The sequence below is a fragment of the Chelon labrosus genome (genome assembly GCF_963514085.1).
Source record: "Chelon labrosus genome assembly, chromosome: 19".
In the NCBI taxonomy this organism is placed as follows: domain Eukaryota; kingdom Metazoa; phylum Chordata; class Actinopteri; order Mugiliformes; family Mugilidae; genus Chelon; species Chelon labrosus.
The window spans coordinates 17,818,439-17,838,582 of NC_140352.1; the positions used below are offsets into that span (position 1 = coordinate 17,818,439).

Below are 20,144 nucleotides of genomic sequence, written 5' to 3' on the forward strand. Positions count from 1 at the left end.
CACAGTTTGGGGGTTAGAAGTTTTCTCAAGGCACCCACGCCATTCACATGGAGGGATGTGAATCTCAAAGCTGTTCTATCACATAAAGAGAATTTTAAATGTATATAGCAGAAGAGCATTGACAGAGTGCTAACCCTTACACCATGGAACCTCCAGCAGAGGGGCTGCTGGTCTGTCAACTAGCTTGCAAAGGTTATATCAGGGTCGCGGTAATGATTAGCCAGTCTAAACTGTAATGATGGAGCTCACTAATATCAAATCAAACATAATTTACAGAATATAGTCTTTATTAAAGATCTCTGCGTAAATATAATGACACATTATTTAGTTTAAACATTTTTTGTTCGTTTTGTTGGTGTTATTTGTTTGCATTATTACGAATGTCTGTGGCAAAACATCCAGAGAAAAATGCTATATAAAGTTGTTGTTAATGTAATCTTTACAGACACATGCAACATCATCAGAGATAGCCGCTAACGTCAACCGAGCATTTCCTACAGCTGCAACTTCACATTGTCTGACTTCCTAATTAAAAGGAAAATAGTTTGTTTTGCTGCCCTCGGAGTTCTGTCACCTGCAGTGTAAAACTGCTGTCACCATCCAGCCAAATCAATCAGTTGATCGAAACATTCAATCATTTCCACTGAGTTTACGCTCCACGTTTCTATATCTGTTTCTATTTCACATCCTTTTCTGTTGCTACATGTTAATATGGAACATGTTAATATGGCTAAAGTGCCCCTGAGCACAGCACATAACCCCAAAGCTGCTGCCTGGGTGCCCACTGCTCCAACTGTGCTTATTATTAGTTGTACCAATTGATAGGTTAAATGCAGAGAACAAATTTTGCCACTGTAGGACCGAATGAGGGACATACTGTAATTCAATAAAGCAGCTATTAGAAATGTAATGTTACTAACTGAGTAATATGTATTGAGTCACTGATGAATTTTTTTCAAATACCTTCCCCAATCACATATTAATTCTGCAGTTCAGATGGATCTAAATCCAAGAGCCTTATTGTACCTCATTAATAATATAGATATCCACAGTACATGTTGTGTATATATTATTTTTAAGAGTGGCAGCAGGAACCCATCTTTGCTGCAACGACACAAGATTCTGCAGATTAGTTTTTAAGCAAGCATGATAAGCATCTCATTTCAGCTCTCTTACAGTCATGCAGCACAGATCACATTAGATTCTGAGATCAACTGATACGTCTCCATTAATATTTATGATCTGATAACTGCAGGGCCAAGATGTTCTGCAGAAGCTGTGCGCTACGGACACTTATGTTGCCCTGTCAGCTGAACTGCTTTAACACATTTTTATTCACCACATCATAGCTTGATTGATGTCTTGTGTACTTTTCTTTTCGCACTGCACTGCGGGCTCTCTGGTCACGAGCAGTGGTTACTCTGCAACTATGAGGTGAAATAAAAAAAGTAAAAAAAAAAACTTCTCCCCCACTAACATCTGTTTTCCTCTTGTGCACTTTTGTTTTAAGGTAATGCATTTGTTGCCGTTTTCTGGCGTATATAATCAATGTAACACTAGATTAAAGTGTCCGCCCCATACTTGATGTCGTATCATGTCGTTAGCAGGGTGTGAAATTCCACACGGAGAAAGATGTGACAGGAACTGCAGGGGGGCTTCTCATATCAAACACTCCATCCCTTTCACTCGATCATCCTCACATGCCGGCGCACGCCAACTCGTGCTAATCCACGCGCATGCAGATACACATGCATGGTCAGCTGCTTTCGTGCACAAACCAAAGAAGTCCGTGCGTAAAAAAAAAAAAAAAAATACTCCACTCTGAGTTGCATGTATCTGGTGTTTGATGCAGGCAGTTGTATCTGCATGGAAAATGTATGGAAAAGGCACACGCTGCCTGCAGGGGTTAGTCCTGATTACATTTACATACTAATTAAACAGTGCATGTGTGTTTACTGCACGTGCCACAAGCATGTGTTCCACTTTCTCTGGCAAAGATACTCTATTGTTCTCACTCTGCCCTCCTTCCTGAATAAGTCTCGGCAACCAGTGCCAGTGATGTATGGCAGAAATTTGAAGCAACACGATGCAATGTGAGCAACAATAGACACTGTGGCCGCAGGTGTGAATGAAAGGATACTGGTGCTTAAATTCTGCTGGGCCCTCATTAACACTGGTGAATTGAGCTGGAACACGACCTGTCAGCTGCTGCTCATGAAACAAACACAAAATCATAATCCTAATACAGACACTGACAGGTTTGGATGTCTGATGTTCTCTTCTCCCTTCTTTTCCGTCCTACCTATCTTCTTTTTCTATCTCTACAGCCTCAAGCAGACCCCCTCCCCTCCCCCTCATAGGAGCCGTGTCCTGCTCAAGGTTTCTTACTGTTAAAAGGGAGTTTTGCCTTAGTGCTTGCTCTGGGGGTTTCAGGCTCTGGGTTCCGTTTAGGGTATAGAGACAAAACATTCACAGAACCAGTACTCAAGAACTGACACCCTAACAACATCAAGACCATGGCCTTGACTTCATATCTTCTCAATACCTCTGATGGACTGGTTTAACAGCCATTTCCTTACCAGGTTGAATTTGTTGTGGAGGATGGCATCAGCTAACTGCTCTGCAGAGGTCACACACATTTGGAGGACCAGGACATGTGGTAATGAACAATACTGTCACACCCCAAGGAAGGGTACTTTCAAGATTTAGTTCACCCTCTACACCTCTTGACTTGTGCTTCAACTCTAGAGCTAGGTCTAGGAGGAACACAAGGACTTAGTTGGGGACTTCAGAGGATGGTACAACAGCAACAGTCATTATCTCAGTGTAGAGAAGGAGCTGATGGTGGACTTCAGTTACAGCAAGAGGCTGTGCACCCTCGTGCCCATAAGGGGGGTTGTTGTGGAGATGGTGGAAAACCGTCAAGTGGAGCAATTAAACAACAAACTGCACTGCTCGGACAACACAGAGGGAAGGAAAGGTCAGGCTGTTCCATCAGAGGAGGCTCAGGTTCCATCAACCAGTGCACTAGACTGCTATGAGTGTTCTACCTGTGGTGTGCAGGTTGGGAGGTGGCGCTGGGTCTTGTGGTGCCAACAAACTGGGCAAGCTGATGAGAAGCGCCAGCTCTGTGGTCTGGATGGAACAGCACAGTGTGGGTGCAGAGACACAGAAGAGGATGAGAGGGAAGGTGAAAGCCATCTGTACAGCCGTCCCCTCCGTGCCAGGCTGAGGCAGCTCGGGAGCATGTTCAGCCACACGCTCATCCCACCATGAGCCCTAAACCATTTCAGGGGTTCTTTCTTGCTGCGAGACATCATACCCCACAACGCACCATCATCTTATCGTATCCTACTAAAGCAACATAGCAGGTAGCAGTGGCTTCTGGAATGTGTCTTTCTCTACGTATGTAATACTGTAAATGATTTGACCTGCACGTACAGTAATTTCACCAGCCTACTGTGACATCTTAAATCCATCAAATCAGGGTGATGGTGGAAAAGTCTAAAGGTTGGAGAAGTGTGAATTATGTCTCCCCTGTTTGAATCCTGTAATGAAACACCAAAGGAAGCAAAGGAACAAAACCACAGACAACCTCAAATCAATGAACAATGAGACCTTGAAGAAGGCATTAAAGAGTGAATCCAAACGGGAGCTCATCTGTGAGATGAAGTGTGTTTGGTGTGTGTGGGTGAGAAGTAAAAAGGGGAATCAGATCTGTGGGGAATAATAAGAGCGACAGAACTTTGGCCATTTATGATTTTCAGAGGAACCGAAACTCTGAGCTGCTACATGCCGTGTAATATAAAGATGTCATTTTGCTTGCCGCAATACTGTTTTTGTCTTCAGCCCTGCATTTTTAGCAAATGCCTATTTTTAGTAAATGTTATCATGTTGCCAGAGTAACCAACGTGGTTAGGGTTGCTTCTTCGACACTTACAGGCTTTTGCCTCGTTATAGTGTTGCACACCACAGAGAGAATGTTAACTTGTTATAATAAGACTATATGTGAAGCTCTCTCTCTCTCTGTGTCTTGGAGTTCACTCTTTGGACCTCTGTTTTCCTGAAATCTGATGGAAATTTGTGCCAGAATTTCTGCTTCTCAGTGGCTGTCTGTATTTTTGTGGCAACCCTCTCATAGACTGGTGACATGTGTCTGTCTCAGAACAGCATGAGTAGGGAAAGGCTACGGTCCTGAACCCCTGGTCAGGGTCGAACAAGATGGTTGGTTATGGATGGGTTTTCTAGAGACAATTATGAATATCTTAACCACAGATGCACAATCAGATGGAGTTAATGCATCACATGTGTTAGCCTGCATATAATACCGCTCATTATGGAGCACAGACAAACAGATGTCAAGTCTGCTGAAACAAATCTGCAGTGTGGAAGCTGCTTGATGAGCTCCTCTACTCTGGTAAATACAAATAGTTTTCTCCTGCCTTAACTGCTCTGCCTGTGTATTTTGTAATTGTGTGTGTGTGTGTTCATATGCACTCTCGCTCTGAGCACTCACCACTCCTGCTGCGCTGGATCCTGGCTGAGACGCCGTTGGCTCTCCCTCCACTGGGCGGACTGGCCGTGGCATTTTCCACGGAGCTCACCTCAGTTCCCTGCTGCTTCAGTAGGTCTGTCAGCGTCCTGGAGACCAACACACACACTATGCATCAGTAATCAAATTGAAATTTAATCTCATAAAAGTTGCATTAATGAAAATGATGACTTTACATTATTTTCATTGGGCATTGAGGATCAAATTGCTCCATTTAGTATTTAATAAGCGACCAAACAAATGTGGGGAAGTGTAGCATGATTTAAAAAAAAAAAAAGGTTTTGGCAAAACATTTTATATTGCTTCCATTTACACTGATCAGACATAACATTATGACCACCTTCCTTATATTGTGTAGGTCTCCCTTGTGCCTCCAAAATAGTTGTGACTCATCAGACAATGGATATGGGCCTTCTGAGGGTGTCCTGTGGTGTCTGGCAACAGAATGTTGGGCCTTTGGGTCCTATGGTTTGAGGGGAGGGGCCTCTGTGGATCATCCCACAGATACTTGATCAGTTTAGGATCTAGTGACTTTGGAGGCCAGGTCAACAAGATGGTCAGTGTTATTTACATCTCCTGTCAATGGTCATAATGTTACGTTTGATTGGTGTAAATGTTCCAACGTGAAAGGCCCTAGAAATTTGAAACAGGAGCCCTTATGATGATTATTATTTTCTTCTGTGAATGCCACTCTGAACAAGAATGGATGTCAGAAACAAACAACAACGGGAAACCCGAGCCCTGATTCATTCCTCTGATCTCGAATGCAAAAGGCAGGAAAACAAGGGACCACATAAAACTTTCAGAACTTCCTTCAACTTGAAAACGAATGAAAAGTGACTAGTCTATTGTTCACGTCGGAGAAGATGCACAGCTTGACTCCAAATCACATCTGTCAGCAGCGAGACAACAAACACCATCTGTTATTCTTACAGTTGTGTATCACTGGTCTCCTGAGAGGGCTTTCTCCAACAGCTGCAGCCCCTGCTTGAACACAGCAGTTCATTTACAGAGCATCCCCTCGGGGGAAGCCGTGTACACTATGTGTGCAAATGTTTTTACATTTAGGGTTAACAGAAGCAACTTTGCTTTATTTGAGGCAACTGTCAAAGTATCTGCCAGGGGGCAACGACTACCACTGATGAACACTTACAGTATGATGATTAAATTTTTTTCCTCCTGTCTGCTTCTCTAAACTTTCTGCACGTCGCCTACCGTCCATTGTAGGTAATGCACTGAGCATGGGAAAGTACCTTATACAACCCCACTCCAAAGAAATCAAACTATCCCTTTAAATCATCAATACCTAAAACCTAATACAGGAAGTTTGGGCTAATGGAGAGAGCTGTGAATACAAATGGAACATTTATATCCGCAGAGTGATAGTGACAAGTGTCAGGTTGTTATCGCTGCAGTTTGCACTAGTGTGTATATGACTGTACATGACCAGTGAGCTAGTAGCTGTAAGTGAGGCAGCGATCGTGAAGCACGAATGAATCAGCTGATGTCGATCGGATGTTGGGTGAGGTTTGGACTGACGCTGAACCAGATTTAACAGGATAAATGTGCAATGTCCAATTAAACAAAAACACATAGTTTTAATTGCTAGAATCCGCTGCAGGTTGTGAAAGAAGCTTGTGTTACAGCGTGTTACCATGGCTCAAGGGTGTTTGGGTCGTAATATGCGTGTGATGCTCAGCTTCTTCAGTGCGCATATTTTATAACTCCACACTTGCAGAATGAGGGATTTGTCCATGAATAAGGCGTGTGTAGGCAGGATGGAATGGGAGAAAGGAGTGATAAATCAATAGTGGCAAGGATGAGAGGAAAGGTTTACAGGACAGTGGTGAGACCAGCGACGTTGTTTGTTTTAGAGACAGTGGCTTTGAGGAAAAGACAGGAGGAAGAGCTGGAGGTAGTGGAGCTGAAGATGTTGAGGTTTTCTCTGGGCGTGACCAGGATGGATAAGATCAGGAATGAGTACAGAAGAGGGACAGCTGAGATAAAGTTAAAAAGGCTGAGGTTGAGATGGTATCGACATGTTCAGAGGAGGGATAGTGAATATGTTGGTCGAAGGATGGTAAGGATAGAGTTCCCAGGAGGGCCAGAGGAAGACCAAAGAGGAGGTTTATGGATGTAGTGAAGAAGATAGGGCGAGATGGAAGCAGATGATTTGCTAAGGAAAAAATGTGTATCACATAGACCTAAATTTAAGAAGCAATTTTATTTCACTTCTGAGCCAGAGCCTTTTTTTTCCACTACAGCTTTCCCATTGGATTTAAGGCCAGTGTCCAATTTTTCCTTGCTGCGGAAGCCTTTTAATGGCTCATCTCCATGTTGTGTGTTCACTCTCCTCTAGGGTAAATTCCAGCCGGCTGTATTTGACCGGCGGCTTAGTTGCTGCACGTGATACATGCAATATGGTCACATTTGTACTCTTGAATGCAACAAATGCATCCAAACACAAGAAGATCTTTATGCACATTCATCCCTTTACCATAGCTCCCTCATTTCAGTAATCCTCTGCAGGAACATGTTACTGGATCACCTCTCCTCTCCTCTTTCCTGTTGTTGACAAGTTCACACATATGCGCACACTTGAGCATCGTTTAAACACATTCCCCTTCTCTGCGCTTTTGCTGAATTTACACCACTGATGGTATTCGCTCCCTTGATCAATAATTCAAACGCCGGTGCCTCTTTTTGTGCTAATGAAGCGCACGCGTGAGGCCCCCCATTAAGATGCACAGGTACACGAAAGACTCACGCAAGAGTACGGTCGACCTGACAGCGGCAGCTAGGGGCAGCTCATTCACACTCGACCTGCCAAATAGAAAGTGAGTCCCTTTGGCCACTTCTCTGATAAACTATCTGTGTGTGAGACACTGTCACGGATGCCAAAAGGTGGCTCCCGCGGGGACTGCTTTGTTGGCATGAAGCTATTCCGCTGTCCAATACGATCCCATTTGTCGTCACCGACAAGTGTCATGTAGAAAAATGGGTCATGTGCACAGTTTGTTTGTTTGCAGTCTTGAGTTTGGGTTTAACTCCTAAGACCTAAAACATGGGGAAAAAAAACACAAAATATTCAAATGCCTAGGAATTTGAATATTCAGTGTTGGGTTTTATTCGTGTTTTTGGGTGGGGACTGTATATTTCTGAACCTGTAATGCAGGTCTTGATTAAAGACATCACTAACATAAGAACAAGTAGGTCAAAGTTCACTGCTAAAAGGATCAGTTATGGCAAAAATAAAACATCACACATTAATGAGGTTGCCTGCTGAATATTAATTCATTCAAATTCAGATCTTAATCTCATTGTGAATCCTTTCATATCCACTGTGCATGTGTATTATTAGATTATGAATTTCTTCCCTTTCTTAACATTTGCATCACACTACAAACGCCTCCTGAAATCACGCTCTCTCCTCGTCTGCCTTCAGTTTGTAATTCTTTCATTCTCTCCGTGAGCCCCCCCTCCTCACCTAGACTCAGTCCTAAATCTGTCTCTTTCTTCTTCCTCCTCTTTAAGCCACACCCTTTGTCCTCCTCTCCTCCAGTCTCTCTCTCTCTCTCTCTCTTTCTCTGCTTCTCATCCCCTCTCTGACTCATTGCCGCGCAGCGCCTCGGGCCTCCGTGCACTCTTCTCTTGGCTCGCCGCTCAAACAACTTGCTGATTTGGACTTTTAATCTGCAACAAAAACTGCACCTGTCTCCGGGCTATGTAGTGTTTGTGGAGCGCTGGCAGAGCTTTATGGGAGTTTCAGCGGATGCCTTTGAAAGAGTGGAGATGGCCGTGCAGCTGGTTAAAAGGTTAATACTTGCAGGGTGGGCTAGACTGACAGAAATAGTCTGAGGTGCTTTTAGTCTAAATCAGTCGTGACTGCGAATAAATACGGTGGGTGCAGATTCGTCAATGGGTTCCTGCTTTCACTGACGGTCAATAGTGCATCAATGTAAGCCAGTACCAGCTCATCTAAAGAAATTGCTCATTTATAGTATAATATGATTACAGAATGATGATTACAGAATGCCGCCTCTCGCCCGATGACAGCTGGGATAGGCTCCAGCAGACCCCGCGACCCTTAACAGGAATAAGCGGTTACAGAAGATGAATGAATGATTACAAAATGCATCTATACTCTAACACCATCTTCACTAGAACTTTGTCTTCTTTAGGTTAATCTGAACAACATCATGTGCGTATTGACCTGTGCCATGTGAGTTTCAGATGGTCACCACCTGCAGATGTACGAAATAAAAAACTAAAGTCCCCACCAGTCATTTAGAACTGAAGATGCTACTTGGATGATGGTGAAATGTCTTCAAGAAAACTCAAACAAGACCAGTTAGGGTTTCAACTTTGTTTTTGATATATTTGTTGTCTTTTCTCAGGACATCACATCAGCCATGAGATGGATTTCCCGTCCACTGTATGGTTCACTCAGATCTGATTCTGCTGTTGGGTATGATGGATCATTCTACAGCATGCAAATCAATACGCAGCATTCATGTAGAAATATGAGTTTGCTACCAGTGGTGGAAGTACGATCATGAGGTACATTTTCATATAACGATACCTTATTCCACTCCACAACATTTCAGAATTAAATGTTTAATACTTTCCACTCCAATGTATTTATTTGACCACTTTAATAACTTTTGAAATTAAGATTTTACACAAAGGATAGTGGAACACGTTTTTATAATACACTATATTGTTAAAGATAAAAGAAGTCATTTTTCAAACTTGCTGGCTGCTGAAGTTAACAGTGTGTAGCCAGGGTCAATTTTAGATGTGTGTGAGTTGTTAACAGAGCCAGCAAACAGTGATCTTTCCTTCTAAACTTTTCACAAGGTTTCATTTAAAATGAATTAAATAAATAAATAATAAAAGATCTGGCATTGTCACAAAAAATCAAAGATCAGCGGAAAAGTCGAGAAACCGACTGCAGTTCAAACCTGCTCCATCTACAGAAGGTACAGTGATATGTCACTAACAGACTGATGCATTAATAATTTTAATCTTTAATTTATCCAACAGTGGATCAAACCAGTACTTTTACATGGATACTTTAACTACAGTCTGCTGAATGATTGTGTAATTTTATCCTGGATGTTTGTAATGGAGTATTCAGACATTGTAAGAATAGTATTTCATAAAATTAACTTAATTTTTAGTGTGCAACAGATGCAAACTAAGTAGTATGTAATTTTAGTTAGAAATCTGTGGTTACATAATTAGAAGAATTCAGCAACACTTTTCACGCTGTCAGACTGGACAGAAATGCTCCAGACAACATGATAAAATCGATGCTATGACCGCAGGTCAAGTTAAAGCTCAGCACATGAACTTTCACTTCCACTCGACTCTACCCATCCTGAATCAGGTTCCTCAGGCAGCGTTCACTGCGGGACTCATTGTTCCTGATCTCTGCCGTTGCGATGTGATGCTTATGTACTCCATAAGTAAGTAAACTTGAGCTTACTTTTCCCACTGCTCTTTATCTCTCTATCACACATTATGTAAGAGCATTGTGTCGGAGATCTGGGAGATCATCAGTTTCTCCATGCTTTCTCATCACATTACAGAGACGCTGAGATGAGGCTTTGCTAATGTCCTGTTACAACCAATTACTCCACACAGATCACTCAGATTAGAACACTCACAATCATTAGATAAAATATTAGCGATAACTCTTTATATAGGGAAACCCACTCTCTGTGTCTCTGCAGCATGACTCCACTGATTGCTCCAATACACTCAGGAAGTACAGCACAATACATGTTTCCTGTATCCTCTCACTCCATTAATGCACACATGATTGATCCTGCAAAAGCACACGCATGTCATGTTTGACCATTGAATTTCAATGTAAAGATTTTTTTTTGTGGTTTTAATTTTGTGATAAAATCCTGCTCGTTTGGTTTAGTTTTATTGGTTCTTCACGCTGTGAACAATAAACACACGCTGGCAGATAAAACTCCTTACAGTAACTTACCAGCTGACTGACTTTGTGTCCCGATCTTTTCTTACTGACAGTGGTTAACCTCCATCCATCCCACTCAGAAACACACTCATACACAACAAATCAACAACAGATGTTTTCCCCTTAACTCTGAGTGTCTTCTTGCTCTTCACTAATATTCCTCCCTCCCATCTTACTGTCTACGTGTCTCCTGACCAGCATCCTTCACTTTCCGGCATCCTTCATGTGACAAAACTTTAGATAATCCACTGAAACAGTAAAGTGACTGTGGCAGACATCTCCGTGCCACGGTCTCTCGTCTCTCAACACTCCCACTCTATTCATCAAAGATACAGTTAAACCCAGCTTTGCTGTCACTGACACTCACTGATATAGAGTGACATGTTGACAAGGCTTGTCTTGAACGGGCGCAGACACATCAAATCACACCACACAAATATAATGTTTTTTGGCCGTGGAGTGCATTGATAGTTTTGATAGTTGATAGTTTTTGTCTGCTCCGTATTCCATGAAATACCATATGAAGTTTTAGGCTTTAGGACCAGGAGTGTGGATGAAAAGGCATTTTTATTGCCTCATATGCAATTTTGCAACCCCATCTGCTGATGAGGATCATGTTATGCAGTCAAAATCTCCAGAGCAGCTATTAAATTAAGATCACTGAGATTAATTTATCAAATCTAATGTTGATTACAAGTATAATCTGAACTCAATCGACACGATGAAGAAAATGTTACTATATGAGCCAATGTCTGCATCTGACATTTGATTATAAAACTAGTTCAGGTGGAGAGACATTGTCCGTTTTGTAGTTCTTCATCATATAAATGAAATTTTGTCATTGACACATGTGGATGAGGCTTTTTCACCATCGTCTGTTTTTATCCAGTGTATGCGGCAACATCTGAGCTGCCATGTTAATTTGTACACAACAAACCAAGTGAATATTTAAATTTTTGTGACTATTGGCAGCCTTCAAATCACCACTTCAGTTCACCGTTAAAGTCCACATAAGCAGGCTCTTCTTGTGGTATTCACAACCTCGCAACTGGAAGATTTTTGACAAGTCACGAAGAGGATTCTTGATAACTTTATATAATCATTTTATGTCTGAGGAATTTGCTGATGGCCTCATCCTTTCTTTAGACCTTTACATTTCCTTCCTTAGGTTACCCAGTCTTTAGCATGCTAAATCGTTAGCCCTTTGGCTCATATGTGTCAGAAGCTAAGCAGCAGCTTCTTTTTCACTTTTTAGAAATTTCAGTGAACCATCTGGCAGTTATTCATGTTTTGGATACAGAGAGGCTAGTTGTGTTCTTATGCTAGCAAGCTAACTTGTTTAGCTTGTTTTAGCTTTTCCGCCAGTACAGGGGACATCACGTCTCTTGTTTTTTTGTCATCTTGTAAATGAAAGATGTAAATGAAACAGTGACTTTAAAAAAAAGTCACCTTTAAATTTAACAGTATCGGTGCTCAGTTTTATTAATCAACTGCTGCTGCCGTTAGCATCTGACTTGTTTTCAAACTAATAAGCTAACTGGTTTCCGTCCTTATACAGGCAAATTCAAATGGAATAAATGCAGTTCTGAGTTCAATGAAATATTTCCAGCAGCTTATATAGCTACCATGGTTGTTTTGAGCAGGTATTCATGTCTGTTTGAGGCCGTAGACAGATGGCCCATTAGAAGTTTGGGAGAAGGATGAAATAGAGCAACAGGGGCCCCTCTCACTGTGTGTCTTCACTATGAACACTTTTGACTGATGTAGCTTTGACTGTGACAGACAAAATGGTCCATCTTTGACTACTTGAAACACCGTTGTATTTTAAAATGCTACCTCCAAGCATTTCAGCTTTCTTAGAACCATTTTCAGCACCTCCATCCTGATTAAGACAAACACAGAAGCAGCACACAGCCAAACCCTGAAGTCAGTGGGCGCTGACCCACATTTAAGTGTGTGTGGGCCCAGTGAAGCCTGGCAGGACTAACGGGGAGAGAGGAAGGTAAAGCAGCTGGAGGGGGGAAATTGTCACTTCTGATGCAGCCAGAAATCTGTCAGCTTATAGGCTATGTCCTTTCACTTTGGGAGGAACTGCGACAAGCGGTGACGGAAGCTCTCACATGCGCAAACTACAACACATTTACTTGCAAGCATACGTGAATGCAGATATGCTCACACACACATTGGTGACAGGTGAGAGGTGATGGGGAGTGACAGCTCAACCCTGAAGGTAATCAGGATGCTGGGGAGATGGAGGGCTGTGAACGTGGAGCAGAAGGGGGGACGCTTTGTAGAAAACCTCTGACTTTTTACACTTTTTAGTGCAAAAGTTGTGCTACAAATAGCAGGTGTTTACAGCTCTTAGCCATGTGATTTGCCTCCTGCGTTTAGTTGGTCTTTTCTTGTCTGAGGACCAGTTAAAGTCACAGTGAATCGTAAGACACAGTAGAGAAGGATAGTGCATCTAAAACGTGTTTTTGATCTGGCTGTTTCCCCCTATACATTATTTTTCTCACTGTTCCCTGGTCTACATTAAAATCACTACATACTTAGCATTACACAGTGTCCTGGTAATAAGCACATATAAATGGAAACTCTCCTTATATTTATAGGTGTGTTGGAGTTTAAGGTATAGCACTGTCAACCTTCATTGGCGTTTTGACAACAGCTAAGTTAATGAACTAATTTATTTTGATTTATTTTAAACTGCCATGCTAGTGCATGGATTACGTGTTTAGATTGTGCTTCATACCTGACCTGGCAACTTGGGTGATCTATGCGTGTGATAATTATTCAAAACAAATTGGAAATTATAGGAAGAAACAAAGAAATGGGAGCCCCGAGATGCCCTTGATATATGGTTGACTCCTGTGAAAAATGTCACACGCCAGTTCATTAGGTAAAATAGTGAAAAAAAGGCACTGGAATATAACAGTCCTGCACTAAATCTTAGCTGCATGGAGGTCGTATTATTCAGTATTTGTTGGATTAACTGAGAGCTGTTGATTCAACTGTGTTTTCATTTATGAGGCTGTGGTTTGTAGTTCTGTTGAACTGTTTTATAGATATAGATAGATAGAAGACACGCCGAGCTGTCCTTGTTGAAGACATTGAACTCTCGATGGCAGACCAGCACCTTGTATTCAGTTGTTCAATTGTATTTATTTTGTACCAGTAACAATCAACGTCTCAAAACTCCCCAGATCTAGTATAGAGGCAAAACCCTGTACTCTCATTATTAGTGTGAGTGTCTGTGAATGGGTGAAAAACACTTAAAATTGCTGCATAAGGTCAAAGCATTTAGCATACATACCTCTGATAGACCTGTGGTTTTATACAGGAAATCATTTCTACAAAGATATACATTAAGTTATAACAACTGTGTCTGTGATCACATTGATTGTTATTGACTATCTTTATGCTGTTCATAAAGGCAGGTTTTAATGTGTCCAGTAGTGCATTATCTCCTCAAATAACTCTCTGTAGTTCATTAAACAGTCCCAGTTATGATTCGACAGCTTGAAGAGCTGCAGAGCATCTAATCAAAATCAATTTATTAACAACTTATTAAGGCAGACCTCTATTATGAAGTCCCTTGAGGTGGTGATTGAGTGCGGATTGATGTTTTGATCATTTTAATTGTTAAAAACCACAGACTGTTTGAGTGGAGGCACCTTCTGTTAATGGTTTTCTAGGTTTCACATGCGCAGGCCTGATAGCCTGATTAAAAAACTCATTACAATTGGTCAACGACTTAATCATTTTCTAAGAAGTCATAAAATCTGCAGTTTAAAGGGTCACAAGTTTGTCACTGTCTAATAAACCCAGGTAGCTGAAAAATCTGCCAGAAGAGATCAGTTGTAGCAGTCAGACGGTTCTTTTGGATTTAAAAAGCCTTTATTAATATCTAATATCTACTAACTGTAATATCTACAGTTATTTACAACTTGAAAGGCTTTCTGAGGCATGTCTTATTAAAAAAGTGGAACCAACATATGAATACACAGTCTAGAAAAGCCATAGGTATTTCTGAACGTTGCTCCAGTTATGTGACAGTGGTAAATGCACGATTTCACAGGACTATATAATTGCCCAAAAAAACTCTCCCTGAAAATCACTTAAAGTGTCCTTGACATATTAACCATGACACTATATCCCACTCCACTGTGACGTGTGAGTGAGAGGGTGAAATGGAAAAGTGATCCCATTTGTTGCATGAGATGACAGCCTGTATGTATGTCCGTGCTGTATCGAGTATTGTTGATCTGTCCGACTTAAATCAGGGCAGAGCAGTCAAACCATTTAAGTGACAGTGTCCTACATTACATAACATGAGGGGTAAAAAGGCTACAGCACTCACACACACACACAGGATATACCCTCACCTGCCAGTTCGTTACACTAGTGAAAACAAATGCGCTCTAGTATAACAGTCCTGCACTAAATCTTGTCTTCATGAAGGTTATTCTATCCAGCATTTGTTTGAAATAACTGGAAGAACTGTAGATTTGACCGTGTGTTTCTATTTTAGAGGCTGTGGTTTATAGTGCTATTAAATTGTATTGTGTTGCACAGATGTTTTTATTATTTTGACAACCCCTATTTTAGTCAGTGGGCCAGGCTTAATAACAGAAACACTTTAGTGTTTGATTTAATCCAGTTTAACAGCACCACAAACTACATCCTCCAAACTGATCATACAGTTAAATCACCTCCTTTCTGGTGCTGTTTCAGCGTAACAACCCTTTGAGCCTCGCTATATACATAGTATATACTGTAAAATGACCATGTTTCCTCATTAATAGAAATGATGTAATAATAATGATGTGGACACAATTTCTGTTGCAAAAAACTCAGATTTGTTTTGTTAAATATCATGGTGATAAGGCTAGGCATACAGTATACATACTCTATACTCAACTGCGCTCACTAAAACTAACACACTGTTTAAACCATGTGACCTTTGTTGCCACCGCGTTGGTCCCGCGGGCCTCTCACACTTACGTTAGGTGGACGTTGTACAGCGGTGCATCCCGCCTCCTGGCTATCCTACCCTCTCACGGCGGTGATCTGAACCGTGCTCGCGCAACCTAAATGCCACCGCTATCATTTTTGTCGCTAATTGAACTATAAATCACCGCAAGTGTGTGTGCGGCCGTGCGCGTGTGCAAATTCATGAAGGTCACTGGTGTTTGTTTACTCTCCCGGTGTAAAGCCAGCTCCTCTCTTGTTGAGGACTTTCATTAGACGTGACATATATGACCTAGGGCGGCGCTCTCCGTTCCCTATTGTTGGCTGAGGATTAGTGCAGCATGCAAACACGCTGAACCTGGTGTGCTTGGAACAAGTGGAGGGGGGATGCGTATTTTAAGGTGTGTGTGTGTGTGTGTGTGTGTGGCTGTGTCTGTGTGTGGGATCTAAGAGGAGGATCGCTTTGGATTTTGACTTTCAAAGCTTATTTGAGAAAACTGGTGGGATTTCAGAGTGTTAATCACCCTCTGCTTGCTGGATGTTGAGACACAGAAAACGGCAGTGGGAAAGAAATGAGAGCAGGTGCATGGTAGAGTTTGAGTTTGATGTGTAATCAGAGCAAAGTGCAGTAATGTCCTTTTGTGGTTTGGCACTTTTAAGTGGGTGGCTGTACGTAGATATTCACGAGTGTCCCCTCATGAAGCTCGCAAGGGTCTTAGTTGCACGTACACTTTAGGACCAGGGATTTATGTCAGCGGGCTAATAACTAAACAAGCATGCAGGCAGAGCAGTCCAGAAACGGTAAAGCGGTAATCTCGGTGAAATTTGTTTAATCTCAAGGAGGAGTGGTAATCTGTCTAGATGGGCTCACGGAGGGAGGATGTTTATGCAGCTGGAGTGTTTCTATTTCTGTGAGGTGCTACCCTGCAGGAAATATTAATCCTGACTGTGGACTGTTATCCGCCGAATGAGTTCTGCGGTCGGCGTTAATGGGAGGCACGCGAACGGAGCTGCTGGTCAGCGGAGGTTTTGGAAGAGAGCGCGGCTGTCTGCATGTCCACTTTCTCAATTAAAATACATGTCACTGGGGTTTGGAAGGTGGGGAAGAGATGGTTATAAAAGGGGCAGAATGACTAAAGATCAGATTGATTGAAACTGACCCCTGCATTAACTCTTTAACCTTGAGAGCCACGGGTCCTAGAGAAGAGGAAATGTGGATAAAGCCCAGAAAAAAAAAAGGAGAACAAAAAGGATGTTTGACCTGGATGGGGAGGGGCAGGAAAAGCTTGAGGAAGTAGGACTTTGAGGAACCAAAACGGCATCATCTGTGACAGAAAAAGTCAGGATGAGAGGCGATAAAACAGGTCTGACAAAGAAAATGAGATCAAAATCAAGCTTTTAGATAGGAAGAATAGGCTCTTGATAGAGAAGAGAATGAGAGCCGGCAGGGCTTGGTAGTTTGGGATGAAAGCCGGGATATCTGGGGCCTTGCTGTGCGCTGTTTGCTGTAATGATTGCCTGAGGCGAACAGATTGATCCCTGGACCATGTATTTAACCCAACTGCAGTGGGAGTGTGTCTCTACATGTGTGCATGCGTGCTTGTGTCAGGAGTGAGAGCATTACTAGAAGAAGGCTCTTTTAAACCTTTTTTTCCCCATTTATTTTAGCGTAAACTGATGTAAGTGTAAAGGCAGCTTCTGTGGAATGGCCGCAGTTTAGCTATCTACGTCAAATTATGTACCCTAAAACCATTTGTTTGTACCACTGACTGAAGAATAAGTGAGTGTCAGCATTATGGAACGGATACTTAAAAACATAGAGTCTTATCAGCGACAGGAGTTTTAAACTCTTGAGTCATTGCAGGAATACAACAGCAACAGAGCTGTCTGGGGTTAGAGTGGGGTAAGAGGTTGGATTACAGAAAGTTTAACTGGCCATCAGGTGAGAAACCACAGTGACAGTGGGTACAGAAACATATGTGCAAGATCCAGAGGGATGCCGAACAGCTTTATCCCACAGTCAGTGGACTAATTAATATGTCCACCTGCAAAACGGACTTAAGCACCTTACAATAACTATACTGCCCTATGACATGTCTTAACCAGTTAGTCATTTTTTATATGTATAGGTGTGTATCTATTAATCATTTGCACGGGATGAAACGGCATCTTGCTTTTTTATAGTTGCACATGCATATAGAAATGACAAATAAAAGAATCATGAATCCAGACACATTGACATGGCGTCCAGCTGTGCTATGAAAAGGATAATGGCACTCCTGTTGCGTCATGTTTTCAGTGACCATTACTGCCTGTCAAACAAGAGAAGACGTCCTGCACCAAAGCATAGCCAGATTCAATTTGAGTCATTTAGATTTCAATGTGGGTTATGTTTCAAGTCATACAGCAAAGATAGCTAGCTGCATGCAATTGGATAGTCCTACAACCACCAACCACTCCAGTCCTAATATGCTAATCAGTTCTCAATGGACTGACTCCAGACCAACTTTTGAAATTTGACAGTGTTTGCAAAAAAAAAGCATTTTTAGATAAATACATACACACATAATTTGACCCTTTAGATAGTTGTCCCGATTAAATTACTGCTGTTTCAAGGTGTCCGTTTTTTCTTCCTAAAGAGTGGAGCAATGCAAAGGTTTTTATTCCTACCCATTATTTATACTCAGATAATTGAGAAAACGATGCATGTGTTCAAAAATCACAAAATTATTCCCTTAAGATTCAGCTAATTGGTTACTTAGCTCCTGGACCCGTCGGAGTAATTAACCACCCAACCTTCATAACTGCTTTGTAAGTGCAAAAAGTTCCTTCACCTGTGCTCAGTGTAAAACCTTGACAGAGGAAACAGAAGCAAACTTTAAGGAAGAAGATGTTCCTTCTGTGACAGCGCCTTTTCCGCAGCAAAGATAGTTTGGTCGACTGTTCTTTAGGTTGTTTTTTTGTTCTGTTTTATTTTTGTTTATTTCAAATGTAGGTCATCCTTACAGGCATAGCAAATGGTACAGAGGCGGTGAAATACAAAAATATATCAAAAGAAAAGAAAAGGAGACACAATGAAACACGCACAAAGAAATGAAAAGAAAATTTCAAATTAGAAACATACTTAAAAATGATGAGAAACAAAAAAAGGATATGTGTATATTTGATATCTGGGGTGTGTAGATGTATTAGTTTGTTTATGAACAGGAACATGCATAGACACCTGATCACATAAAGTCTTAAAATACTGCATAATGATTTTCCCTCTGAGTTATTAATATCTCCTTCCTCTGCATTATGTCTCTCCACATAAATTTGTAAGAAGATAATTCCAGTTATACCTTTAGGACAAAGTGATCAGGTTCTGTTCTCAGCAGGCTTTGCACGGTTTGGGATAACATGGTCAAATGCGGTTATATGTTTTTAGTAGAGGAGCATACATACGCACATGCACACATGTTAGTAGGCCTACAGACACACATTCAAAGTTGGAAGTTGTAAATTCCAAGCTGGCAGGTCGTGCGTTAACACGTGTTAATTGTGAAAAATTCAGAAATTTTGGACTCCTGCAATGCACCAGAAAACATGCAAATACACACGAATGTGCATGCATCAACAAAAGAGCACAGACTTAAACACATCACACACACAAACTTCTAGCTCTTTGCTTAAATCTACGCTCTGCAGGGAAATGACAACAAACAGACACCCCTCCCCTGACACACACGTGCACACTCATACTTCCTCACCTGGAGTTGAGGTCCGCCTGAGCCATCCCCGTCCCTCCGCTGTTCCCTCCGCGGCTCTTTTCCAAGCCCAGTTTGGTGAAGATGCCCACCAACACCATGATGGCCACTACGCCGCAGATGATGTAGACGATGAGGTGCGTGCGGTCTCGTTCCGGGTCCTCCTGGCCCTCGGTGATGGTGGCCACTGGCTTGCCCGTGTTGGCCCAGATTGGCGTGTCGTAGTTGGAGCAGATTCTCTGGTCCAGCCGCTGTTGCCGGAACTGGCAGCAGAAGCGGTAGAAGCAGGTGCCGCAGCAGTACAGAAAGACTCCGGCGTTGCAACTGAACGGCGGGTCCCACTGGCCCATGACGTCGTAGTAACCCTGGCAGCGTGTCCCACCAACGGGAAGCCCATCCTCATCGTCTGCATCTCCACCGCTGGTAGGAGTGGAAAGCCCAGTCTCTAGAGGAGTGTTCTGGGTGGTCTCCGAATAGCCGGTACCTGTCTGGTTGACTAGCGTGGTGGGGACTAAGAATGGGTCGCCCTCTGTTACAGTCATTGCAGTGACGGATGGGTCCTGGGTGAGGACTGGCTGGGTGATCAAGAAGGAGAAGAGGAAGAAGAGGACAAGGTGGCAGGACGAAGTGCTGTCGGCCGCCATGCTTCTCAGAAAGACCTTTTTTTCCCAAGGTCCCACCTCAACAGGAAGTTTGGAGATAGATGGAAGGGTGTCAAAGACCAATGAAGGTCACTGAGGAGAAAATGACATTTACAGGATTTCATACATCAGACACATCAAAACAAGGTAGCTCTCATTTGTTCTCAGTTTTTGTAAAAAGTAAAAAGTTTTCAGAAGTAATGGTGCTCAAAAAGCGAGACGTGCACAAACTGCTCGAATTG

At 42.2% G+C, this 20,144-nt stretch overlaps 1 protein-coding gene across 1 annotated transcript in view; it reads right to left on the reverse strand.

Annotated features, from left to right (window-relative positions):
- Positions 1-19,905, reverse strand: part of shisa8b (shisa family member 8b) — a gene marked incomplete at its 5' end in the record, with an annotated part of 34,548 nt that extends 14,643 nt beyond the window's left edge. The window contains 2 exons of the mRNA XM_084567670.1: positions 4,517-4,641; positions 19,265-19,905. Coding sequence (XP_084423796.1) covers positions 4,517-4,641; positions 19,265-19,905 — 766 coding nt within the window. The remainder of the gene's footprint in view (positions 1-4,516; positions 4,642-19,264) is intronic.
- Between the last annotated feature and the right edge of the window lie 239 nt (positions 19,906-20,144).